The sequence below is a fragment of the Penicillium robsamsonii genome (genome assembly GCF_028829455.1).
Source record: "Penicillium robsamsonii strain IBT 29466 chromosome Unknown utg000001l_segment0_segment0, whole genome shotgun sequence".
In the NCBI taxonomy this organism is placed as follows: domain Eukaryota; kingdom Fungi; phylum Ascomycota; class Eurotiomycetes; order Eurotiales; family Aspergillaceae; genus Penicillium; species Penicillium robsamsonii.
Window position 1 is genome coordinate 7,544,289 of NW_026643219.1, and position 25,118 is coordinate 7,569,406.

A 25,118-nucleotide genomic window follows, 5' to 3' on the forward strand; every position below is an offset into this window, starting at 1 on the left:
TAAAACCCCGACCCACACAATAAAAGACACAGACAAAAAAAATTGGAACCAAAGCTCGAAGGGGGATTTCTAAGTTAGGATCCTGCTCAGGGTCAATGTTCCTAAGCCTCTTAGCAAGACGGCTGAACCATCCGGTTCTGGGCTCTTGTTTCCGCTTTAATGAAGCCTGGGTCCTTGCTTTTGTGAACCCTGGCTGAAACATTTATTTATGTAGGTATAGCGAAAGAAGGCCTCCGACTAACCCATAGTCTAGCGTATTGACGCTAGCGATACGCAAAAGTAATTTCTCTGTCGCGGAAGGGAAGTCAGAATTCCACGTAACAAGAAATATAGAGCTGAAGAGAAGTATCGTTAGGGCACAGATTCTCTCCGCCTGGGTGTCCACGTTTAGAAAAAAACGACTTAGGATGCGATCGTATGGTCGTCGCTTAGGCCGAGTAAATAGCGGTGTATGCATGTAATGTAGGATCTGGATATAGTATTTCTAAAATCTAGAACAAAACCACTCATCCCGCGAGAGGAACTCGAGGGGTGTTTCATACCACTTCGATTCGGAATGTCGATCAAGATTGCTCCGAATTATAGCCACAGATTTCTTAGGCCACAAAATGATTGGTCTGTTGATATCTATGGGCTTATGATACCAGCAGTATGATGTGACGAGAAAGACCAGGATAAAGGAGAGAGTAGTAAGCTCGAGGGAAGTAATGAAAAGCCCCTGAGCAAAGCGAAAGATACAGTTGAAGGAGAACCAAAGGGCTTGGGCTATTGTAATCAATCTGTCTAAGTCAGCATAGATAGAAATGAGATTGTAGTTCAGATAAGTCACCTAGCCAGTCCATCCGATTTACTCTTATCTTTGATTTCTTCCTCTTCTAAACGTGGGTATTCAATATACTCCTCCTTGACAAGGATATAGAGCTGCTGGGCGTCCAAAGGGAACGATGGTAAAAGGTCTATTTCCGGCGGTTCGATCCAAAAGCTTCCGATATTGGCAAAGAACGCGTGCTTGATAGTCCAGTTCTTACATCCGGCCTCGTGGAAGTCCTACGCTATTAGCTTTAACGTTAATCAGACCTAAGAGCAGATTATCACTAACTTAAACTGAACGGCGTGCAGATGACCATTGGCCAAGAGCTATCATCAATAGAAATTCAGATCCAAGGAGCGCAATACAAGCAAGATCGAATTTGTATCTCCATTTTTTAAACGCACCGTCGGTCTGGGCAGGCAGGTTTGGAGATACGGATGTCCAGCAACAGAGAATGATTGTGAGAATGCAAGTTGATAAGATGCCCCACGTCCCTCTCCCGTCGGGCTGATGGACCCAGGCACTGTGGGTGGGTGGTCGTGAGAGTGTTGTTCATAGTTGAACAATATGTAAATAAGTTTTAGGATCAGGGTTGGAAAACTTATAGCTATGTTGTATAGAGCCTAGAATTTCATTTTGGAACTACGGTTTGATTAGTTACGCGCCCCTAAGACTAATGGATATGCACCTAAAAAATAGATAGCAGATCGGCCTGAATACAGTAATTGCTGAATCTGCCCTAAGATAACGACATCACGCATGGGTACTACGTGCCTCGACCGCCCAGAACGCCCGTCAGGGCTTTGCAAGCTTAGAAAAGACAAAACTCTAGCAAGCCTATTCAGTTCATAACCGCCGACTCAATCCTCGGGTGGATATGTGCATATGCCAAGAGACTAAGAGGTGGATCAGGCCCTACCCAATCAGGCTATATCTAATTTTAGCATAGGGAAAATGAATGCATCATATAGTCTGGCCGCGTACAAGTTTTCGAGCTCCAGGCGGAACTAGATTTATTTGTGAGTAATTCTCTCAATAAAATTGAAATATACCTGGGTATTCACTACCGATTGAATTAAATTTGAATACAAAGAACCGGCTGATAGCAATGAATAGAGAATGGCATGTCTCTCCAATCTGTTAATCCTGGTCGGTTGGAGCCGGCGTTATAACCTAGTAAAATCATTCGTGAATTTAAGGACATCTGATATAAACACAAAGAAAATATACTGCCTAGGGACCATTAAAATGGTTGGGGTTGATGTTGCGGATGTTGAAGAGGTTGTTGTGGATGTGCATCCGCTTGTTCTGGAGTTAACGGGGAAGACGGCGCCGAGGGACGGGTTGGAGGCTAAGTTTAGTGTTTATCATGGTGGTGCTGTGGGTTTGTTGTTAGGTGAGGTTACGCCGGGGCAGTATGAGCATGATGTCGTGCTTGATAGGCGGGTTGTGGCATTGAGGGCTCGGTTCAGGGCAGTTCCCCGCCGAGAGTTCGCGGGCTGATGAGTGTGACCTTGTTGTGAAGGTGAGGGGAGGGGCTAGCATTGAGAAGCATGTCGACTATGTCGTGGGTAACTTGGAGCGCCCCATGACGAATGAACAGTTAACCGTAAAGTTCGTTGACTAGTGTGTTGGGATTCCGGGAGAAGAGCGGACTGACAAGGCGAGTCAGCGGTATTGGAATTTAGAGCAGGCCGACACGGGCCGAGTCAAGGAGGTGCCTGTAGGGCATATATTGAATATGACTACATTTACTTGCTAGGGCCTGGGCCTACTGGTCCTATCTTACAGAGTGTAATACCGGAGAAATCATTGGTCTGATAAATCGAAACACATTCTAAATCAGTTATGGTTGTAGACGAGTATGCTACGTGAAGTAACAAAATAGCGAAATAGCAAAGAACAATCTGTGTATAGGAGCGTAGTGGCGGGGTAGACCCGCGGATTCGTGTTGGAGAATCCAAAAAACCGAAATAAAACCAAAGAAAATATGATGTGCGCCTGTGTTAATCCATTCATCCATATGCCCGAGATGTTGGGTTTGTCACTGACATAACCCTAACAACCTTCTAATCTATGCAGAGACAGCATCTTTGATCTCGCTGTAGATAGCGCCAAGCTCCTTGTGGAAGGCCTTCTCGGCGTTATCAATGATGCTGCCAATGCGCTCCTCGACAGTGAGGTCCTTGGCCTTGGAACCAGCCTTGTGACCACCTTCGGCTAGGATCTTGGTGTAATTGGAGGAACCACCACCGTTCCAGGCCAGAAGCTAAGATAAAGTCAGCTTAATCCATGTTCATTTAGATAAGAGAAGAACTTACGTTGGGGGTGTCGGAGGGCATGTCAGTAAGGGCACCTTCGGTGGCGATGCTGATAAGAGCGGCCTTGAGCTGCTTAGGAGTGACATCGGCGACGGCATAGGCCGAGTCCTTGGCGGGTGCCAGGGAGACGTAGTAGGCCAGCAAACCGGCGATGTGAGGAGAGGCCATGGAGGTGCCGGAAATGGTGTTGGTGGCATGCTCGCTACCAACCCAGGTAGAGAGAATGTTCAGACCAGGGGCGAAGATGTCAGTGCACTTGCCGTAGTTGGAAAAGTAAGCACGCTCATCAGCCAGGGTGGAGGCGCCGACAGTGATGGCCTTCTCGGCGGCAGCAGGGGAGTAGTTGCAGGCGTCAGCGTTGTCATTACCGGCAGCAACAGCGAAGTGAATACCAGCGTCAACAGCGGCATTCACAGCGAGATCCAGGGTGCGGGAGCTACCGCCACCAAGAGACATGTTGGCAACGCTACCCTTGAACTTCTTATCGCCCTTCTTGGACTTCTTGATGTGAGCCTCGGCCGCCCATTCAACGCCCTTGACGACATCGGACATAGTACCCGAGCCATTGGAGCGAAGAACCTTGACAGCGTAGACGTTGGCCTTCTTGGCGACACCGAACTTCTTGCCGGCAATAGTACCAGAGCAGTGAGTTCCGTGGCCATTTCCATCCTCATCGGCATCGCCCTGGGGAATGGTCTGGCCCCAGTTCGCACGGCCCTCGAAGTCAACGTGCTTAATGTTGGTACCAGTATCAATAACGTAGGCATCGACACCCTCACCACCCTCCTCGGCATACAGATACTTGTTAAAGTTGCCGAAGGAGAGGCTTTCACGGTGAGAGATACGGGCAAGGCCCCAAGGGGCGTTCTTCTCAACAGTGCCGTCGGTCATGGTACGGACCTCAGAGTCCTTCTCGATGTATTCAACCTGTTTTGAGTCAGATTAGCCGCCGATCTCGGGAACTTCCGCAAGAAGGGAATGGGATTACTCACATCAGGATGACGGCGGACCTGCTCGATGACCTCCTCAGGGAAGTGACCAGCATATCCCATGAGTGATCCAGCAATGTGGAAAGTGTGCTTCAGGCCCATGAAAGCCTCATAGTCGAAATCGAACAGGGAGCGCTTCTTCAACTCCATCCGACCGGTGTGAGCGGTGTGCACCTCCTGCAACCAGCTCTGATGAGCGGACGCAGAGCTCTGGTCAACGTGCTTCTTAAACACAACGATGTAGGAATCTGGGATATCTTGGGAGGTCATGGAGGAGAGGATAGGAGCGGCGTCATTGTGGATGGAGCCTACTGCCACGGGCGTAGCAACTACCAACAACGGCAGCAGTGTTAGGCTGAGGAAGCCTTTCATACTGGGCAAAGTGGAAAGGTTAACACAGCAAAAGAACGGTAGATAGGTAAAAAATAATTGTAGGTTGGGAATGATGGGTGAAGGATAGGTTGGATGGAGAGGAGAAGAGAGAAGATGAGGAGAAGGGCAGCAGGTGAGGCTTATCTAGGGAGGAGACGGGGGATCGATGATGCAAGCGGGATTACATACGGTTACGCTGGCGGATGACCTGTCGATGTCGATCTAGTGGATAATTGACTGAGAACGGGGTACCCGATACCGTATGGTATGGTCACCCTTGTTTCAGGAACCTTGGAAGTTGGGGAAGATAAAAAGCATCCACCTGTCATGGTTTATGACTATCTTGGAGTATCATTTAAGTTGTTTGCATATTGTCCGGGCACAATTAAGAGGTGAAATAAAGCACCTATAACAAGGTGGTGCAGATGGTCATCTCCCCCGGGTACCTGGGCAAGCCTCAACTTGCTATAGGCCATAGGCAACCTCCCCCTCGCACGGCCCAGTTTCTCCAAGGCAACTCATCCTCCGAAGTCGCGTGCTTTGTGCTCGGGTGACTCAACTGCTATCCCTTGTCTTGTATGAGAGTGCCATTATTGGATACAACTCACTCAAATCTGCGGAGAAGCCATCACATCATAGGATCGCTTTCAAGCTTCTCCACATTGCTCACAGATACCCCTTATCGTGCTTATCATGTCCTATCAGTGGTAACTCTCAATACCATTCCAATACAATACAATAACAAGGCTGTGTGTCCAGCCCCTCGAGAGTCACCTGATATTCAACTTTCCCCTCTCCCCGATAGCGAATTACAGAGGTGGCTGAATATTGGACATGGGGTTCTGCGGATGACGACTGCTGCAAATTTTCCTAACCGCCTGTCTTCCTATCTTGGCATTAGCACTTTCACATACCAATGCAGACCACTGTACCCGCTATTGAACATTCACGGTCTCTGATGGTCATACGCCATCGGAGCGGACGTGGATAAGATTTGGCTATGGCTCCGCCGGCTTCCCTCCACCCTCCCTCCCCTTCCGGATCGACCGAACGATTGGCCGAAGAGCTAGCCCCAATTATTGGCCAGCTCAAAAGCGTCGGTGCGGGCACCGCGCTCACTCTGCCACAAGTCCTGTCGACGACCGAATCTCTTCTCCGCCTGCGCCACACCTTCATAGATGATGCACGTCCACGCACTGCCAAGGATGCATTCCGATACCTCCAGGGGTTTCAAACGCTGCTGGCGTTGGCGGACCAGGTAGCCGAGCTATACGATCCGGTACACCAATCAAAGGAGGAACGAAAAGGCCTATTGGGTATCTTCAAAGACGTTCTCGGTGTATTGGCAGAGGGCCTCAAGGACCATTTTGGCAACAAGCGATATTTTGCTCGGAAGATAGTAGGGGGAGGTATTGCTGCACTGGAACGAATTCTGACCGCGCTGGTCAAGAAGATAGACAAAACTGAGGGCGACGCGCAACATCTCTACGGTGCCATTTTGGCCGCAGCTCTATGCCAGGAGACAGTGTCGGGTATTTTTGTAACACTGAGTACCAAGTTTCCCGAGCATAAGGACTCTCCGTCTCCGAAAGAGGTCCAGGATGCTGTGGATCATTCCATTGGATCAGCCGAGACCGTGGAAGTGCCAGAACTACTTGGCCCATTCCTTCGTGTGTGGCTGATGCACTCCTCTTCTTCATCTGGATATGACATATTACGCCTGGCATTGCCGGCATGTCTCTGCCAATTGGCCTCGCAGTCTCGGAGGAACGTCGTAGCCTTGCATGCCACTGATATGCTCACCTCAATCCTACCCCTCTTATTCGATGGTGGACGATCAGACAAGGAGAAAGAAATTTACCAAGATCTTGCCCAATTCCTCAGCGTTCAGGGCATGAGTAGCTTGGACGATGCTGTCGCCTTATACCGCGGAGCCCATCAAAACCCGCAAGTTCTAAAAGTCCTGTTGTCTGCTCTCAAATCCTCTAAGGAGCCCCCGTCAATACAGTTCGATATGTCCCGCCATGGATACTGTTCAGTCGAGTTCGCAACACTCGGTCGACCATTTCCCCCATCAATTCCTCCGGCTACACTCTTGCAGCCTGGGCCCGTTTCGACGAATTCGATCCCAACACGCATACTACTATCTTTGGAGCATTTGATGCAAGCCAAACATGCTTTATCCTTGCCTATCTCGAAAAGGATACTCGTAACTTTATTCTTCAAACTTCGATTCGAGGTTCCCGTCCCAGTGTTCGGTTTAAGTCGGCAAAATTCGAGCCAAATCGCTGGTACCATATTTGTGTTGTTCAAAAGAGACCCAAGCCAATGTCTTCCTCCCGCGCATCACTTTTTGTAGACGGCGAGTTTGTTGAACAACTGAAGATCGAATACCCATCCGTCCCTATAAGCCATCATTCAAGCAAGCCATCGCGCGTGCAGGCATTCTTTGGCACCCCTCAAGACCTGGCAATGCGTCTCGGAAAAGGCGTTTCTACTTCCCGATGGTCTCTTGCCAATGGGATGCTTTTCGACGAGGCTTATAGCGATGACATGGTAGCTGTTTTCTACAACCTCGGGCCTCGGTATTATGGAAATTTCCAGGATTGCTTAGGCTCCTTCCAGACGTACAAGGCCTCCGCGACTCTCAACCTGCGGAATGAACATCTTCACCCAGGCAAAGAGGAATCCTCGGATATTGTCACTGCCATCCGCAGACGGGCGAGTACATTAGTTCGTGAAAGTTCGATTTTGATCAATGTCTCTTCCGTCGCCGTTCTGGACGACGACGATAGCAACAATGTCGACGAATCACAGTTGATAAAATCTCTGTCACGGCAGGCAGCAAAGAGTCTGCACCAGCTAACAAAGTCGGGCGGCAATGCCGTTGCTGTCAATGGCGCTACTCCGGCAATCAATGACGGTTTAACACAGCCCCAGGGCGTCGGCATCCTGACAGGGGACCCTGTGGTTGCCACACCCAGGGCGATGGATGATGCTAGTTGGTGTATAGGTGGCTGCGCCGCGGTCCATCTAAGCTTGATTAAGGCGGCTAGCAACGCGGAAAGCACCCGCATGGCCGTGGAGGCTCTCTACGAAGCAGTCCAGGACAATTGGAGAAACAGTGAAGCCATGGAAAGAGAGAATGGCTACGGTATTCTTGCAACCTTATTGCGGGAGAAGCTTGGATTCTGCATGGGTAATTCCCCGACCGCGTTTAAAATCCCTGTGGTTAGCTCGGATCCCCAGGAACTGGCTTCCTTGATGCTTGACCTGCTACGTTTGACTCTCGGATTTGTTGGCTACGACTTCGAAACCCCCAATCAGTCCATCATTACGAACCCGCTTGCCTATCGTGTTCTGCTCGTGGACATGGACGCCTGGCGACTTGGAGAATCTCAAGTGATTAAGTTGTATTACTCCCAATTCCACACATTTGCCGCGGATAGCAACTATCGCCGATTCAACGCCAGGCGCCTTGGTCGTATGCGTAAGTGCAGTTACTCGTGACACTACCATTATTATTATTCAAGCTGACCAAACCAGGTGTCAGCAAGAAGTTACTGGAAACTTTGAAGGGTGGCGAGCTGACCGAAGAATCTCTCCAACCTTGTTTATCGGCATTCCGCTCGTTGATGGAGAGCAGTCCCTCTCCCGACCTTCTTCGATCACTAGCTTTGTCCATCACATATACACTCCATAAGCCAAAGAGTTCAACAAACCTCCAGAGGAAAAAGAGCCTTCGGTACTTGGCTACATCGCCTCGACCTGCATCTGCAAAATCAGAAAGCAAATATCTTCCTAGTATGACTTTGGGCATTGAAATGTTACGGCTGTACTCTTCCGTGTTGTGTAACCCACATGACCCTACGCCATTGAAGAAATTTGCCAAGGCTGTCACGAACAAGGTATGTGGATGGTCATTTGCCTTGGAGAGGTCTCTTTTAACCATTTTTGCAGTGGCTTCTTTATCTCATGTGCGAAGATGAGCCCGAGATTGTTGTACTCGCAACAAAGATCTTAGCCCGTTTAGTCGTGGTCATTGGAAGTGGGTACAGCAAGAAGTTCGCGGAGAAGAGTGGTGGATACATCATTCTAGAACATCGTCTGAAGAGCTGGTGGGATGTTCCCGCATTGTGGCCTATTTGCTTTTCTATCTTTTTCGGAGTTGATCATGCTTTGCTAAATGTCGACAACCCCTTCGACCCGTCCGAGCTGCTTACAGCTTTCTTGGCCGAAGGCGATGTAAAGGTTGTCGTCCCAGATATGCTACCCGTTATTGCGAATATGTTGAAGAACGGGGTGCGCAATCTGACCATTACTGATGCGCAAGAAAACGTTCAAGGCTCTCTGGAAGAGCGTGCCTCCAAATGCGACGCACCAAGGATGAACTCTCTCAAGCTTCCTGGTAGGCTCTCGCCGCTCATGACTATAGTCTGACTTTGCTCTGACTGACACTGTTTTCCACTGTTAGATGCTACTTCCGCAGACCGGATTCTCCATGGATTTGCCCTTATCAATTCTGTTGTTCGATTTTTAGAAGAAGCACGCGCCAGATCACCAAGCTTCCAGGACTTCACTGCACAATCTACTTACGTACAGGAGCTGCTTTCTGTGCTCTATCCTGTTGTTGTCGGTGCTGATACCGTCAGCCCCAGCACAGAACTGAATTTCCGGCACAGCGGACTCAGCTTCGATGACAGCAACCTAGTATTACGGCCACGCTCGAGTACTAATAATGCATCGACAGCTTTGCAGACCACCATTGTTGACTCCTTGGGCGGTCCCGAGGAAAGCACTGGTTCATTGAGACGCGGCTCATCCTTTATTTTGGTCTCTCCTGATAAATCCAAGCACCTGCCCTCTTCTGCACGGATACGGCGGTTCATGGACCCAACCTTTATTGGAAATAAAGCTGCAACTGATCATCCCGTTGTCAAGGCAGTCTTCAGGCTTGTTTTGGCCGTTTTTGAGGATCAGCTTTTAGGGCGCAAAGACTTTTCGGGCCTTGGTCTCTATCTCAAGACCCCGCCCGGATTCCTGGAACACCAGGCGTACTTCAATTCTTGGGTTTTTGGTAGTGTGCTTTCGGCATTGCAAGATCTCCCTATGGTCCGACCAGGTCTGCTCCATGAAACCCGGACACTTACGAACCTCGGGCGCTTTGCGACACATTTGACGGAGGCAATATATGAAGGCTGGTTTATCAACGGGGCATCATCCACACTCGAATTCATTGGTACAATTCTGGAGTATCTCCAACGCCCGGACATATCTCAATTGAAAAGCATTCGTTTGTGTAGCCAGGCTACCGCAACGATTCGCTCGACTTTGTATAAAGTGATCTTATTTCAGTTGTCAGAAGCAGATGATACCGAAACCGTGACGTTGCTAAATCGATTGAACTATTGGCAGGTGGTTCTTCTCTCCGCGGCTGAAACCCAATCAAAACATTTACACCTGCTATGCTACCTGCTATACTCCAAGCTAGTCAGCACAAATGGTGATGTCCGCTCAGCTGCTACCCGACTATGGAGAATCATACTGGTACAGGCGCCGGATGAGATAACAACACTTCTCAGTCATGGATCTGTCTCTCTTCAGCGTCGGTTGGCTGATGGCTTCGACGCCCTTTCAGGAATGGACGACGAAGCGTTCCTGCAATGGATCGATGACCAGCGGGACGATCTAGATGCCTTGTTCTTCGGTGTATTTTCTCGGTCGTGGGACATCTTCGTCCACGAAGAGAATACAAGCACCGAGGAGTCCGTCAAGTCTCGAGTATCGAAACGTAAAGACAAACTTAGACAATGGGCTCAGATTGATAAATTCGACGAAGACATGACGCGAAAACACGAGGCTACTTTGCCGCATTGGATCTCGAACATCGCAGCGTCCGAGTTTTTGAAGTCTCAGCGATTCTTGCAAGATCTTCAGGATAGCTCTACTTTCATGTGGTCAGCTTTCTCTGACTTGCTGCTTGACCTGCGACGACCAGGCGGCCTTCTTGCAGAAGAAAAGGAGAGGAGATGGTGGCTAGATCAGACCGAAGGTCGCAGCCGTATGCGACTACGTCTGGTTCCAGATGAGTCGGGTGACCGACAGGACTATCAGCCTAAGCGTAAAGCCTCCGAGCCCCCAGCAATCAAAATCGACACCCGAATACGTGCACTTTCCGAGGGTGAGACTCTGGCAGCGCCTCAGCCCCTCGCAGGGGAATTTGAGAATGTGGGAAGCGATTCACCGAACGGCGATGCTGATAACCGGGGCCTTATGGAAGATAACTTCGAGATGATCGACGACCCCAAAATTGAGCTCGAAGACTATGAAGATAGAAACCGAAAGGTCATGCGATCTCTTCAACGCGGAGATCAGGTTCAAAGCGTGTGTAACCTGTCTCGAATCATTGGTCTAGAGGCCGTGGAAGGTATTTCAATTCTCGGCAAGGACTGCATCTATATCCTCGACAATTTTTTCCAGAGGGCAGATGGCGAGATCGTGAACGTCTGGCAAGCCCCCAATGAGGAACGAGATCCATATGTGCGCATGATTTCTGGCCGCGAATCAAATGACGCCCGCTCGCAGGAGCATGAGACAAGGAGTTGGAAATGGTCTGACTTGGTCAGCGTTTCCAAGCGTCGCTTCCTCTTCCGCGATGTTGCTCTTGAGATATTCTTTACAGATGGCACCAGCTATTTATTGACATTGCTCTCGGCACGAGCTCGGGATGATATGTGCAACCAACTGGCTATCAAGGCACCACAGGTCACCGGAAGCACCGGACACTCGCGACCAGAAGACATCTGGCGATTTGAAACCCTTCGCAGTCAAGATGATGCACCACAATCCCTCGGGTCTAAATTCGCCAGTGTCTTCGGTCACCTTCCGGCAAACCCAGCAACACGAAAATGGGTCAAGGGCGAAATTTCCAACTTCCATTATCTGATGTTGATCAACACCTTTGCTGGGCGTACCTTTAACGACTTAACTCAATACCCCGTTTTCCCGTGGGTTCTGGCAGACTATACAAGCGAGAAACTCGATCTGAACGACCCGGCCACATTCCGGGACCTATCCAAGCCCATGGGTTGCCAAACACCCGAACGAGAAATGGGCTTCCGTGAGCGATACAATGCTTTTGCGGAGATGGGCGACGATAATTCTCCCCCTTTCCATTATGGAACACATTACTCTTCTGCCATGATCGTCAGCTCCTACCTCATTCGTCTGCAGCCATTTGTCAAGTCATATCTTTTACTCCAGGGTGGCTCCTTTGATCATGCTGATCGCCTCTTCTATTCAATCCGCAAGGCATGGGAGTCGGCATCGCGAGGGAACATGACCGATGTTCGAGAACTTACCCCTGAGTTCTTCTATCTTCCGGAATTCCTCGTGAACTCCAATCATTATGATTTTGGTCTTCTCCAAAACATGACTACCGCCATTGACTCGGTTGAACTGCCACCTTGGGCAAAGGGCGATCCCAAGATTTTCATTGCGAAGCACCGGGAGGCACTTGAGAGTCCATATGTGTCCGAGAACCTGCATCACTGGATTGATCTTGTTTTCGGCAGTAAGCAAAAGGGCGAAGCAGCGGTCGAGGCCGTCAATGTCTTCCACCACCTCTCCTACAAAGGTGCTAAAGACTTGGATGCCATTGATGACCCAATGGAACGATTAGCCACCATCGGCATTATTCACAACTTCGGGCAAACTCCTCATCAAATCTTCCAACGACCTCATGCGCAGAGAGAAGACCAACGACACCGCATACCCCGGCTGGATACTCTTGCAGAATCCCTAACCCAAATGCCTTTGTCTCTTCTTAACATTGAAGAACGAGTAGCCACCCTATCGATGAAACAAGACCGTTTGTTGTGTACCGCGGCCCTCAGGCTCAATGTGCCGCCGGCCTATGATCACTACATGGAATGGGGATTCTTCGATGCCAGTGTTCGCTTCTACGCCGCCGATACTCGCAAGCTCCTGGGCCACTTTGAGCATCTTCATGTTGGTCAATTGTCTCATGCCACCTTTGCCGATTCCCGTACCCTGGTCACATGTGGTACGGACTGTACCATCTCATTATGGACGGTCACTGCAACATCCAAGTCTGTTGATTTGCAGCCCATCGGATCGCTCTTTGGCCATCGAGCCCCAGTCACTGTCCTCGCCGTTTCTCGCTCCTTTAGCGCTTTACTGTCTGCCTCCAATGATGGACAGGTTATGTTATGGGACCTCAATCGGCGGTCATTCGTGCGCGCCCTTCCCACCGACGGTGCAGTCGATGTATGTTTCCCCTTTTCTTATCACCTACCGTTCTTTACTGACGAATTAGTGTGCTCGAATCAACGATGTCTCTGGAGATATTATGGTTTGTCGCGGTAATCGTTTAACATTATATACGCTCAATGGCGTAGTATTGGTTGACCAAACAGTCTGCGAGTCGAGCGACGATCACGTCTTGTCCTGCGTCTTCTACGAGGGGGTCCAGAATGAATGGCTGGAGCGTGAATTGGTGTTGACAGGCCATACTCGTGGTGTGGTGAACATCTGGAGCAAGAATATTTGCGGTGGTCACTTTGAGCTGGAGTTGATCCGACAGCTACATCATACCGACAGCAGTCGTGACAATGGTGCCAATATCAACGCTGGTATCAGTTGTATTTCGGCTCTCCCCCACGTGGTCTATACGGGGGACGAGACTGGCCGAGTGGTGAGTTTTATTACGCCGGCTCATGTTCAATTGACGAAGCTAACATGATGATAGTATGAATGGAACTGCATCCAACGTCGCTGATTTCCTCGGTGTTCTTCAAACACTGATTCTCCTTGATCTCATGTTCATAGCCCAAAAACATATTGGTCCTTTTCTCTTTCCGTTCTACAGTGCGCCTCTTGCCGTTCTTAGAGTAAAATTGAGCTTAGCCCTATGGATTTCTGTAAGATGCTTCAGTATGAACATCCTTGAGCCTCTGTCAACGACCAAACAAGTATCGCTGGCCACCCGGCGGTCGAGCCCCGAACTAAAGTACGATCCGGCACAAGAACATGGGGGCAACCGCACTAACGGAAGGATGTTTGATGAAACAACAGAACATTGAACGGGGAAACCCCTCTCCAACAAAACATGCTGTACACCTCCAGGGAACATAGTATGTACATACATGTTGCTACTTTGTATAGTTAGGCAATGGCCTTTGCGACGTCCGTTTCAAACCTTGGAAAATTATTAAGATCTTTAGCCAAGCTGTTCGGAATTCATATTTCTCCATCACTAGCCGTCGATGTGTATTTATCCGGGCCCCCGGTGAGTATTGCAAAGACCGCTGCATTAGTGGGCCGTTGTCCGGTCTACCATCCTCCGGTTGGGGAAAGGCGGAGCACTCTGCGCCGGATTTGATTTATAGCACAATTGCTTAAGCAGCTCAAGGAGAGATGTAAAATCATATTGGGATTAGAATATGCATACAAGGCGAAAGATTGAAAAAGATAAGTAAAAAATCTAGGAATGTGGAAGCAATGGCAAAAAAAAAAAGAAGTCAAGGGAGCTCTGATTTCATCGGCGTCATTTGCCCCACCATCCCACTTGAGAAACGTGGGCACTGGCCAGGTACTTCCATTTACTAGGAGGACTCAATACTAAATACAAGTACCCGGCAAGTCATTTGGTTCTGGCCTATGACACCACCCCTCCTCCTAAATACCGCGCCGCCCGCCACCCTTCTTCTCTCTTCTTCATACTTTCTCTATCTCACCTTCCAATTCATAAAAAATGTCTTCCTCTCTCGAACAGCTCAAGGCCTCCGGCACCGTCGTCGTTTGCGACTCTGGTAAGTTATCAATATTGTCGTTGCATTGAAACACTGCTAACAATCTTTTAGGTGACTTCGCCAGTATGTATTCCAGATTGTGCTCGATGGGACATGGTTTCCAGTATTGAATGGCTAGCTAACTTAAACTACAGCTATTGGCAAGTACAAGCCCCAGGATGCCACCACCAACCCCTCTTTGATTCTGGCTGCTTCCAAGAAGCCCGAGTATGCCGCTCTCATCGACACTGCCGTTGCCTACGGCAAGCAGCACGGAAAGACCCTCGATGAGCAGGTTGAGGCCACTCTCGACCGTCTCCTCGTTCAGTTCGGAAAGGAGATTCTTAACATCATTCCCGGCAAGGTCTCCACCGAGGTTGACGCCAAGCTGTCCTTCGATACCCAGGGTTCCGTCGACAAGGCTCTTGAGATCATCAAGGTACGTTCACTACTTCACCATGACTTTTGCACAATTGCAAGCTAACTCTTGCCACTCAGCTGTACGCCGACAACGGTATCTCCAAGGACCGTGTCCTGATCAAGATTGCCTCCACCTACGAGGGTATCAAGGCCGCTCACATCCTCCAGTCTCAGCACGGCATCAACTGCAACCTGACCCTCATGTTCTCTCTGGTTCAGGCCATTGCCGCCGCCGAGGCCGGTGCCTACCTCATCTCCCCCTTCGTCGGTCGTATCCTTGACTGGTACAAGGCTGCCCACAAGCGCGAGTTCACCCCCCAGGAGGACCCCGGTGTCAAGTCCGTCCAGGACATCTACAACTACTACAAGAAGTTCAACTACGACACCATTGTCATGGGTGCCTCTTTCCGTAACATTGGCGAGATCACCGAGTTGGCCGGTTGTGATTACCTGACCATCTCCCCCAACCTCCTCGAGGACCTCTACAACTCCACCGAGCCCGTTCCCCAGAAGCTCAACCCCGCTGGTGCCTCCAACCTTGACCTCCAGAAGCACGAGTACCTCCACAACGAGCCTCAGTTCCGCTTCGACTTCAACGAGCAGACTATGGCTGTTGAGAAGCTCCGTGAGGGTATCTCCAAGTTCGCTGCCGATGCCGTTACCCTCAAGGAGCTCCTTGCCAAGAAGATCCAGGCTTAGGTTTTCTGATGTTCTTTTATTGTTTAATTTTTTTTTGTAAATTGGCGATCTCCCCAAAATTGGAATCGGTAGCTACGAATTGATGAATTTGTCTCAAAACTATCCTTTAGAAAACTAGTAAATTGAACAAGAATGTTTAGCACTTAGTTATACACCGGATTTTAGGCCGGGCAAGTTGGATTTCCCTTTCCGTTTTAGTGCTCACCCCTTGCCGCCATTTGCTCACTGAGTAAAACTGAGCACGGCCCTGAATATCACGTAATCGTTTGACCCCGCTCACTGAGCGTCACATGACTATCACGTAAGCTAGATGACTCGCTCACTGAGCGTCACCTAAGCACTTTGATTTTGATTGGAGATGGGAATAGCTTCGGGGGATGACGATGAGGAAAATGATGAAAATGATGATAGGAATAGCTTCATTTACAATACACTGTATAGAGCGGTCAGGCATCATCCAGGCATCAACTAGGCCAAAAAGTCCATTGGGACGTTGGCCGTTATGCCCCTTCGCAATCAAGTCACATTGCTTCCTCTCAGTTCAACATTATTTAAAGAAGAAATTAAAATTAATAGAATTAGTAGCTCTTAAAACCAAGAAAATATAGGCTTTAAGAGCTGAGGGGTATATAAAAGTCCAAGGTAGAATAACTATATAGTGGAAATAGGGTATGATACGGAAAATCATATAACCATTAGCACTCGACATACCATACAAAAGTGTATATTATAGATTAGTCGGCGAGGTCCGCATAGATTGTTGAAATAGCGGATTTATATCATGTTAGTGAGTTCTCAACATCAGCTAGTTGTACCATACATTTCCATATAGACAGATTTCTGTTAGAAATGAAAGGAAGGCGGTCAAAAGCGAGAGAGTTGAGAGAGATAAATGGAGTTTTGAGCCGCTACTGGTTGGATCACTTGTCGAAGGCAATACGGATGTAGTCAACCCCGTTGAAGTCGAAATATCTTCCTGAGAGCTTGTGGCAGCTTGGACTGCGGTTTGGATAGATGCTGGTTCACCTGCCGTCACAGTCACGACCTCGGCTGGGGTTTTGGTAGATGCTGGTTCATCTGCCGTCACAGTCACGACCTCGGCTGGGGCTTTGATAGATGCTGATTCACCTGCTGTCACAGTCACGACCTCGGCTGGGGTTTTGGTAGATGATGATTCACTTGCCGTCACAGTCACGACCTCGCCTTTGGTCGTGGAGTCCCCATCCGACTCGGACCCACCCACCGCAGAGATACAGTTATCAATGCAGTACGGATTGGCCACATAGTTGAAGGTGAGAATACCATCCGATGGATCATTATTTCCGTCGTCGACAAAGTGGATGGGCACGCTTCCACAGGTCGTGCATCCGTGCTCAAGGACCGCATCCAATAATGGTCGGATGTCGGTCAGAGTCAGCGACGCGCCGGACGCCATGTACTCGGGAAATAAACAGATGCCACCTTCGTGTATAGATCCAGAGAGGCCGATACTACCGGTAATACCACCAATGGCGAAGCCTGGCGAGATGGTGATTGGCTGTGACTGAGAAACGCAAATGACATGATCACCATTCTGATACGCGGTAGAGAGTGGCTCGGGAGCGGCGTAGATAGCGTCACGGAGAAGTTGGATGACGGATTGTGGGACTGTGGATAGAAATGATTAGGACAAACGGTCAGAGGATGCGTGCCGGGATTAAGACACACCAGGATTGTTCCAAGTTGCTCGCGGACATAAGGCAGAGCCGCGGCAATTAATACCAAGGCTTAAGATAGGATGGGCGTATACAGATATAATCAGAAGAAATTTGAATATAGCAAAATGCGCCATCGCGGCGGTAATTGTTCAGTGTCTTATCTTTGGTGGCAGAAGCAAGGCTAGCTGTACGGGACTGGACAGCTAGGTCGAAAAGGCAAAGATTGCGTGCGTTAGAGGCATGAAGGTTGACTCGAACTAGAGACGAAGGCAACGAGGTGTAGTCTCAGGAGGTCCCAATACAACTGAGTTAAGAGGTAAGACAGCAGCGCATATTCATCTTAGTCGGTCATGGAGCTATACCCTTATATGGTACTTCCTCCTGAGAAGGGCAACGGGATGAGACATTTCTACGTGGCCGGGGCGGCACCTGCGGCGAGTTCAGCTGGAATCATCCCGCTCTACCAGCGCCACCACAATCCCTCGTCGGATTTTGTCTGACGGAGGCAGGATCTTATGCAAAGGGACGAACCTAGTCACCCGAGCCAAACACTGACCCCTCCAGAAGCGGTCTGTGCGGCTAGCAGTTGGGTGGGTGTCGCCTCAAATATACAGTAAACCCCATTTTTATAACGAATGAATTGAGACACGGGAAAAGATTCGTTAAATTGAGGTTTTTCGAAAGCCCAGGTCCCATACGGAGTACAGTAAATATATATAACTGGCTTACATATAGAGCTATACACTAAAAAAAACCCTCTAGAATTACTCTGTTTACACAGCGGTATAAGGGCCAGAGGTTAATGCTAATGCCTCACTTTTGTACCGTAGAAAAAGTAAGACACCTAACCTATTATTACCTGCCTTAACAATCAAAGTACCCTGATTCGGCTGGAGTTTACAAGTCCAAAAAGTGAAGCTTTTGCGCCCCAAGTGTTATGACCTATGGTGGGCACACCCGAGAGTGGGGTAAGAGGCTCTATAAATTGGGAACCTAGCATATCAACCATTCGTATAGTATAGTAAACCCCAGTGATAACGAATCAATTGAGACATAGCCAAATATTCGTTAAATCGAGGTTTTCGCAAAGTCCCGGCCCCATATATTAAATATATATCTGGTGTGTTGAGAATCCCGATTCATTCGCAGTAATTAACCTAGAATGGTTTCAACGCTAAACCTCTATTTTGTGCCAAGGCATTCTTGCATGCCAAGAATCTTGAACTCCTGCGGAATCGAGATTAACGGCTTGGATGCAGTCTGACAGGTTCGTCTCCCTGTCCTACATACAACCTGCATCCAGGTAGTATCGAAGGATGGGATTTCAATTCGGACTGCGTTCAAACTGCTTCAACGTGCTTCCTCCGGCGGAATCCGTTTATCTCCTCTTTTCTCTATGTTTCTATTCATGTTGCCATCACAAATTGTATCTTACATATGGGGGGTTTATCAAGAGTATCTACAGGGGTATGAAGCCTATAAGTATAGGCTTCTTGCCTGGCATTGAGAGGTTAGACAGTTTACAATTCATCTTTTTAATCCTATACTTCAATTATCAGATATCAAGTAGCACTCTGCAAGATCCTTTATCCCACAATACATACTATGTATAGCTTCATACTATACTATTAATCGATTGTGATATCAGCCTTTGCTACCGCCCTAGTCAAGCAGATGATCGCTGATCTTACTCGGCTGATACTCATCATTTCCACCGGCTTGAATGTCTTTAATGACCATAAGTAATTTCGCTTTTATCGATCCTCGAATCTGGCTAACTAGGGCACTTCATAGAATACCATTGGTAGATGTTGAATCTCCGAGAACAAGGTAAATGTGGCTTGATTATGATGCCTATAGCCTTCCAAGCCATTCTGATGATGTTGAAATATGCTGTGCATTGAACGGTTTACATTTATATCGTAGATGCCAGCAACCTGTGGATTCGCAAGGAGCCTGAGTTCTCAGAACCTTACAAATATGAAATGGATATCAAAACGGGAATCTTACGTATATGGATTATTCCTGCTGCTTGGTCTCTCCCATCCCTTAGGCGCTGCTATGTATTTCGTAGACTGATCCAGGAGAGCCCGTGGAGTCATTATTCAGAAGGATCCTTAAGGCTGATTGCCGGTCAAGCAGCTTGAGTGACACAGTTCAAATAATACCCTTGCAGCTATTCGCCTCCCGTTTCCGGTCAATCAGTCTTTTTTCTTAGAGCAATAGCAACAGGAAATAGAAGCGCCAAAGTCTCCATGGACAGGTTTCTTCTCCTGTCCGCAAGTGCAACATTTGATCGCGTCCACAGGAATTATGCCGGATATAGAAGCCAACACGGTCGCAGAGACTTTACAGGTATTAGTCGGGAGGCCACCAATCTACAATAGAGGGCACGTGTACTGTACTTGAAAAGATTCTGGCAATTAGGTTTACGCTTGCCAAAATGTGAGTAGATAATGCAAAATCCCACCCTTGTGAGAACCCCCTCTATTTCAAAGAATTAGCTGTCCGGGGCCAGCGATCTTTCCAACCTTGGAAAACAGCAAGGTGTGATTGATCATGTCGGGAACGGGCGAGCACTTCGGGGCGGACTTATAGAATGAGGGCCTCTTAATTTATCATCTTAACTCCGAGACAACAATTGGCTCTTCAATTCCCCTGTTTCTTCCCCATACGGCCATCCAAGACCCGAATCAAAACAGACACATGAGTTCGTGCAGCGCAAGCGTAAACGCCCGCTTTTCTCCTGCGTGGAATGCCGGCGACGAAAGATCAGCTGTGATGAGGATCCCTGTGTACGGGCGACTAAGTATGCCACCTGAGCAAACCTGAATACAGTGATCACCTGTGCTGTGAAATACTCAGGAGCCTGAGCCTGATAAAGCGGCACCCGATCGGGAAATTCGCGTGGCGTAAAATCCGATACAGCTTACATAGGTCATGTGAAAAGGATGCATCTGGGATGAGGGGTAGGAATCTAGCCGGGTCGGCTTATTCAGACCCCCGCACGTATCCATGTTATTCCAATTGCAGCTACCTGGGTATGGTATCATTGGCATTGTCATTCTTTTATTACCCGAGGTGCTTTGGAGCTTTGGATGTGACACAATTGTTTCTATAGAGATGTCCCGTTGCACAAGTATTAAAAGCGTGCAACATTTGAACCGGTATATATAATACAAAGAAATGAAAATTGAAGTGTTGAGCATGTAATTAATAATTATGTCACTCCCCCTCGTTCCGACTCGCCGCCCACTTGGGAAGGTGGGGGATGTTTTGTTGTATTAAGTACCGAGTACCGGTATGCACAGCTCTTTTTGTGTTAAAATACATGTACTCAGTACTTACCCAATACGAGTTCAGAGTCACGTCAACATCATCCGCTTTATTATCTTCATCCGCCCCCTTCCTCTCATTCTTCTTTCACAATACCTTTCTTCTTCAATCTTCAATCTAAAACATTTTAAGATAATCAAAATGGTTAAGGCTGGTAAGTAATCTCCATTGGCTCTCGCTGGACCATGAGATCTTCAGCTCCAAGTTCCCCATATGTGGCGAAGGGACCTTGGGTGTGAGCAGATTTGAGCACCTTGTGATCCAGAGCGCAAATCCGGACCTATCGGCTTGCATCCTCGCCCTAGCTCTCCACTGCTGTCCGAATGTCTGCCAATGCCCCTGGGACAAATCTGGAGATCATCGTTGCTCATTTGCTAGAAGCACGGCCTGCGCATCCTGGACCAGTGCGGCACGAGCCGTTGCTGGGCCTGAGAACAGACCGCAGGGAGCTGGAGATCCAGTAGCCGGCACGCCGAGCAGCCTTCGATAAGCCTTCTAGAACAATTTATTGACCACTTTTCTTTCCGTGCAGTTGCTGTTCTCCGTGGTGACGCTAAGGTCGCCGGCACCGTGACCTTCGAGCAGGCCAACGAGAGTGCCCCCACCACCGTCTCCTGGAACATTACCGGCCACGACGCCAACGCCGAGCGTGGTTTCCACATTCACCAGTTCGGTGACAACACCAACGGCTGCACCTCCGCCGGCCCTCACTGTATGTTATTCATGAGCAAAAGACGAAGAGGAAGAACTGAATACTGATTGCTTCTAGTCAACCCCTTCGGCAAGACCCACGGTGCTCCCACCGACACCGAGCGTCACGTCGGTGACCTTGGCAACTTCAAGACTGATGCTGAGGGTAACGCCAACGGCTCCAAGGAGGACAACCTCATCAAGCTGATCGGTGCCGAGTCCGTTCTGGGCGTGAGTTTATAATTGATACCTGGTATTGCCAAAACAGGCTGCTAACCTATCTGCTTAGCGCACTCTCGTCGTCCACGCCGGTACTGATGACCTTGGCAAGGGTGGTAACGAGGAGTCCAAGAAGACCGGTAACGCCGGTCCCCGCCCTGCTTGCGGTAAGTCCACAAAGGCGTGATGTAGTGGAGATGAATGCTAATGAGATGTTTTAGGTGTCATTGGTATTGCCGCATAAATGTGCAGCTCTATCACCCTTTGAAAGCTGGATTTTGATATCCCCGTAATTGGTGGATAAAAAGTGCAGGATACTCCGTTTAGGATACATGAATGAATGCCAATTTGACATGTGTATATTTGGATATATATGTCGTGATCGAATAGCTTCGATCGTTCGATGCTTCGTAGACTTCCGTAGAAGCTCGGGATCGGCTGACCGCTTTCCCCCACAAGTCCAAACACCGGCCACGTTTCCCCTCAGGACATTCCCCTTGCTCTCAACTTCTCTTTCTCTTCCTTGTGTTTTTATTCTGGGTTTGTCTTCAATCTCATCACAATTGTGTGGTAGTGGAGACTTGTTTCATTCATTATGCCTTTCGAAGCCCGGGTCAAGTCCGTCCTGTCCGGTGACACGGTCGTGCTGTCGCATATCACCAACCCTTCACAAGAACGTATCCTAAGCTTGGCTTATGTCTCTGCTCCGAGATTAAGGAGAGAGGGCGATGAGGTAGGTGCATTGCTGAGATTGATTCCCTGATTGCGCCATTGGAAGACCAGATTATTGCTTGTTGTGGTATCCAATTCGTGGCCTTTCTGGTCCTTATGAGCTACGTACAGCATTGGGTGGAATAACCATGGCTGAAGGAGAAGAGAGAGAAACAGACAAAATCTAATTCAAAGATTCAATTATAGCCATACGCCTTCCAATCCCGCGAATTCCTCCGTGAGCTCCTTGTGGGCAAAGTTGTCGAGTTCCACGTTGTCTACACCATCCCCACCGGTGCCAAGCGCGACTACGGCACCATCAAGCTGCCCGGTTTCGACGCCTCATTGCCCGATATCAGTGTGCAGGAGGGCTGGACACGAGTCCGCGAAGAGGCAGGCAAGCGCGGAGATGAATCCGAGGAGACCGCTGCACTCCTGCAGCGCCTGCGAGCATTGGAATCCCTCGCCCAGGAGGAAGGCAAGGGAACTTGGGCCGGTGGCGAGGATGCCCACATCGATACTAGCTACGAGCTGACTGGCGCTCGCGATTTGGTTAAGCGTAACTTGGGCCAGCAGCTGGAGGGTATTATCGAGAAGGTCCTGAACGGTGACCGTATTGTGCTGCGTTTGCTGCTCAAGCCCCAGGAACACATTCAGACAGTCATCGCTCTTGCTGGTGTTAGGGCACCATCTGCTAAGCGCACGACTGCTGACGGCAAAGAGACCGCGGCTGAGCCGTTCGGTGATGAGGCACAGCAGTTTGTCGAGGAACGATTGTTGCAGCGCAAGGTCAAGGTTTCTCTGCTTGGTGTTACACCCCAGGGACAGATTGTTGCCACCCTCCTTCACCCCAACGGAAACATCTCTCGTTTCCTGCTTGAGGCTGGTCTGGCCCGCTGCCAGGATCACCACTCGACGCTTTTGGGTCCGGACATGGCCCTTCTCCGCCAGGCGGAACTTACAGCGAAGGCAGACCGCAAGGGATTGTGGGTTAACCACACAGGACCCACGACCGCTGGTGCCGCTGCTGTGGACTACGTTGTCACCCGTGTTTTGAATGCAGATACCCTCTTCATCCGCAACAAGGCTGGCCAGGAGAAGAAGATCAGCCTCGCCAGTATCCGTCAGCCGAAGCCCTCTGACCCCAAGCAGTCTCCCTTTGCTGCTGAGGCGAAGGAGTTCCTGCGCAAGCGCGTGATCGCCAAGCATGTCATGGTTACCGTGAACGGCAAGAAGCCTGCAAACGAGGGCTACGAGGAGCGCGAGGTCGCTACTGTTGTCCAGGGCAACACCAACATTGGTCTGGCCCTTGTGGGGGCTGGTTACGCCTCTGTCATTCGCCACCGTATGGATGATGCTGACCGGTCTCCCGACTACGATGCGCTGCTCGCTGCCGAGGCTGAGGCCCAAAAGGAAGGCCGTGGAATGTGGTCTTCCAAGCCTCCCAAGTCGAAGCAGGTGGTGGACTACTCAGAGAGTGTACAAAAGGCCAAGCTGGAGCTTGGTATCTTGCAGCGTCAAAAGCGTGTCCCGGCCGTCGTCGACTTTGTCAAGTCTGCTGCTCGCTTCACTGTTCTAGTTCCCCGCGACAACGCCAAATTGACCCTCGTTCTTTCCGGCATCCGTGCCCCGCGTTCTTCCCGCGGGCCCAGCGACCCTGGCGAGCCGTTCGGCCAAGAGGCCCATGACCTTGCCAACCGCCGCTGCATGCAGCGCGACGTTGAAATTGACGTTGAGACCATTGACAAGGTTGGCGGATTCATCGGTAGTCTGTACATCAACAAGGAGAACTTCACAACCGTTCTGCTAGAGGAGGGTCTCGCCACCGTCCACGCATACTCTGCTGAGCAGTCTGGTCACGCTAACGAGTATTTCGCTGCTGAGCAGCGGGCCAAGGATGCCCGCAAGGGTCTGTGGCACGACTGGGACCCCGCCAAGGCGGCTGCTGAGGCCGAGGAAGCCGAGGCCGCCAATGGCACCGGAACTGGTACTGAGAGCGATGCCGTCCCCGCACAGCGTCGCAAGGACTACCGCGATGTTATGGTTACCTACATCGACCCCACCTCCGCAAAGCTCAAGCTGCAGCAGATCGGCACTGGTACCAACGCTCTCACCGAGCTGATGAGCGCTTTCCGCAAGTTCCACATTAACAAGGCCAATGACACCCCGCTGCCCGGTCCTCCCAAGGCCGGCGACTGGGTTGCCGCTCAATTCACTGAAGATGGCGACTGGTACCGCGCCAAGGTGCGCCGCAACGACCGCGAGAAGGAGCAGGCTGAGGTGGTCTACGTCGACTTCGGTAACTCCGAGGTTCTGCCATGGGCCTCGCTCCGTCCTCTCACTCAACCCCAATTCTCCGGCCAGACCCTCCGCCCCCAGGCTATGGATGCAGTCCTCTCTCTTTTGCAATTCCCCGCCTCCGAGGATTATCTCGAGGACGCCGTCGGTTTCATCGGCGACCAGACCTTCGACCGCCAGCTCGTGGCAAACGTTGACCACATTGACCAGGACGGCACCCTCCACGTCACACTCCTCGACCCATCTGCCTCCAAGAACTTGGACAACAGCATTAATGCTGATATCATTCACGAGGGTATGGCCATGGTACCCCGCAAGTTGAAGGCGTGGGAGCGTGCTTCCGTTGATACCCTCTCTAACCTGCGCGCACTCGAGGATGAGGCTAAGGCCGACCGCCGCGGTATGTGGGAGTATGGTGATCTGACCGAGGACTAATTTCTTGTAACTATTTGATTTTTGAGCTGTATGAGGGCGAACTGTACAGATATGGCTGGGTTGGCCCTATGATTAACATCTGGCTGTGCCGTGTACACTGAGATATGGTACTTGGTTTTAATTTAGGCTGGAATTTTATTGCATTTTTGTGTTTGCATTGCCCTCCAAAACACTAGCTTGTATGGCTTCATCTGCATGTCCGTTGCTGGGGCTGGCTACCTTGATTGATGCCGATTAGCTTTGTTGATCAATGGATCTACGCAGAAATATATGTCAACTCAACATTCAACATTCTCAAAAAAGAAATC

General features: G+C 49.7%; 8 protein-coding genes across 8 annotated transcripts; 5 read left to right on the forward strand and 3 right to left on the reverse strand.

Annotated features, from left to right (window-relative positions):
• Positions 1 to 484: 484 nt before the first annotated feature.
• Positions 485 to 1,333, reverse strand: N7447_002922 (uncharacterized protein; the record flags this gene model as incomplete). Its single annotated transcript, XM_057227197.1, has 3 exons — positions 485 to 779; positions 830 to 1,047; positions 1,106 to 1,333. Coding segments are annotated over 3 exons (741 nt in total), but the record flags the coding sequence as incomplete, so codon positions are not given.
• Positions 1,334 to 2,059: 726 nt separating this feature from the next.
• Positions 2,060 to 2,314, forward strand: N7447_002923 (uncharacterized protein; the record flags this gene model as incomplete). The annotated part of the gene is made up of 1 exon (XM_057227198.1): positions 2,060 to 2,314. One exon carries the CDS (start codon positions 2,060 to 2,062, stop codon positions 2,312 to 2,314), a length of 255 nt encoding a protein of 84 aa, XP_057091214.1.
• Positions 2,315 to 2,885: 571 nt separating this feature from the next.
• N7447_002924 (S8 family peptidase) lies at positions 2,886 to 4,493 on the reverse strand (the record flags this gene model as incomplete). Its single annotated transcript, XM_057227199.1, has 3 exons — positions 2,886 to 3,080; positions 3,133 to 4,059; positions 4,125 to 4,493. 3 exons carry the CDS (start codon positions 4,491 to 4,493, stop codon positions 2,886 to 2,888), a joined length of 1,491 nt encoding a protein of 496 aa, XP_057091215.1.
• Positions 4,494 to 5,493: 1,000 nt separating this feature from the next.
• N7447_002925 (Beige/BEACH domain protein) lies at positions 5,494 to 13,293 on the forward strand (the record flags this gene model as incomplete). The annotated part of the gene is made up of 7 exons (XM_057227200.1): positions 5,494 to 6,500; positions 6,533 to 7,983; positions 8,040 to 8,401; positions 8,454 to 8,901; positions 8,968 to 12,782; positions 12,832 to 13,209; positions 13,264 to 13,293. 7 exons carry the CDS (start codon positions 5,494 to 5,496, stop codon positions 13,291 to 13,293), a joined length of 7,491 nt encoding a protein of 2,496 aa, XP_057091216.1.
• A 975-nt stretch (positions 13,294 to 14,268) lies between these two features.
• N7447_002926 (sedoheptulose-7-phosphate:D-glyceraldehyde-3-phosphate transaldolase TAL1) lies at positions 14,269 to 15,424 on the forward strand (the record flags this gene model as incomplete). Its single annotated transcript, XM_057227201.1, has 4 exons — positions 14,269 to 14,326; positions 14,378 to 14,389; positions 14,461 to 14,744; positions 14,804 to 15,424. The coding sequence occupies 4 exons, from the start codon at positions 14,269 to 14,271 to the stop codon at positions 15,422 to 15,424; spliced, it is 975 nt and encodes a 324-aa protein (XP_057091217.1).
• A 920-nt stretch (positions 15,425 to 16,344) lies between these two features.
• N7447_002927 (killer toxin) lies at positions 16,345 to 17,255 on the reverse strand (the record flags this gene model as incomplete). Its single annotated transcript, XM_057227202.1, has 3 exons — positions 16,345 to 16,400; positions 16,451 to 17,071; positions 17,132 to 17,255. 3 exons carry the CDS (start codon positions 17,253 to 17,255, stop codon positions 16,345 to 16,347), a joined length of 801 nt encoding a protein of 266 aa, XP_057091218.1.
• A 3,343-nt stretch (positions 17,256 to 20,598) lies between these two features.
• sod1 (superoxide dismutase SOD1) lies at positions 20,599 to 21,610 on the forward strand (the record flags this gene model as incomplete). Its single annotated transcript, XM_057227203.1, has 5 exons — positions 20,599 to 20,611; positions 20,990 to 21,169; positions 21,227 to 21,378; positions 21,437 to 21,533; positions 21,588 to 21,610. 5 exons carry the CDS (start codon positions 20,599 to 20,601, stop codon positions 21,608 to 21,610), a joined length of 465 nt encoding a protein of 154 aa, XP_057091219.1.
• Positions 21,611 to 21,961: 351 nt separating this feature from the next.
• On the forward strand, positions 21,962 to 24,810 carry N7447_002929 (putative transcription factor (Snd1/p100); the record flags this gene model as incomplete). The annotated part of the gene is made up of 2 exons (XM_057227204.1): positions 21,962 to 22,099; positions 22,285 to 24,810. 2 exons carry the CDS (start codon positions 21,962 to 21,964, stop codon positions 24,808 to 24,810), a joined length of 2,664 nt encoding a protein of 887 aa, XP_057091220.1.
• Positions 24,811 to 25,118: the final 308 nt, after the last annotated feature.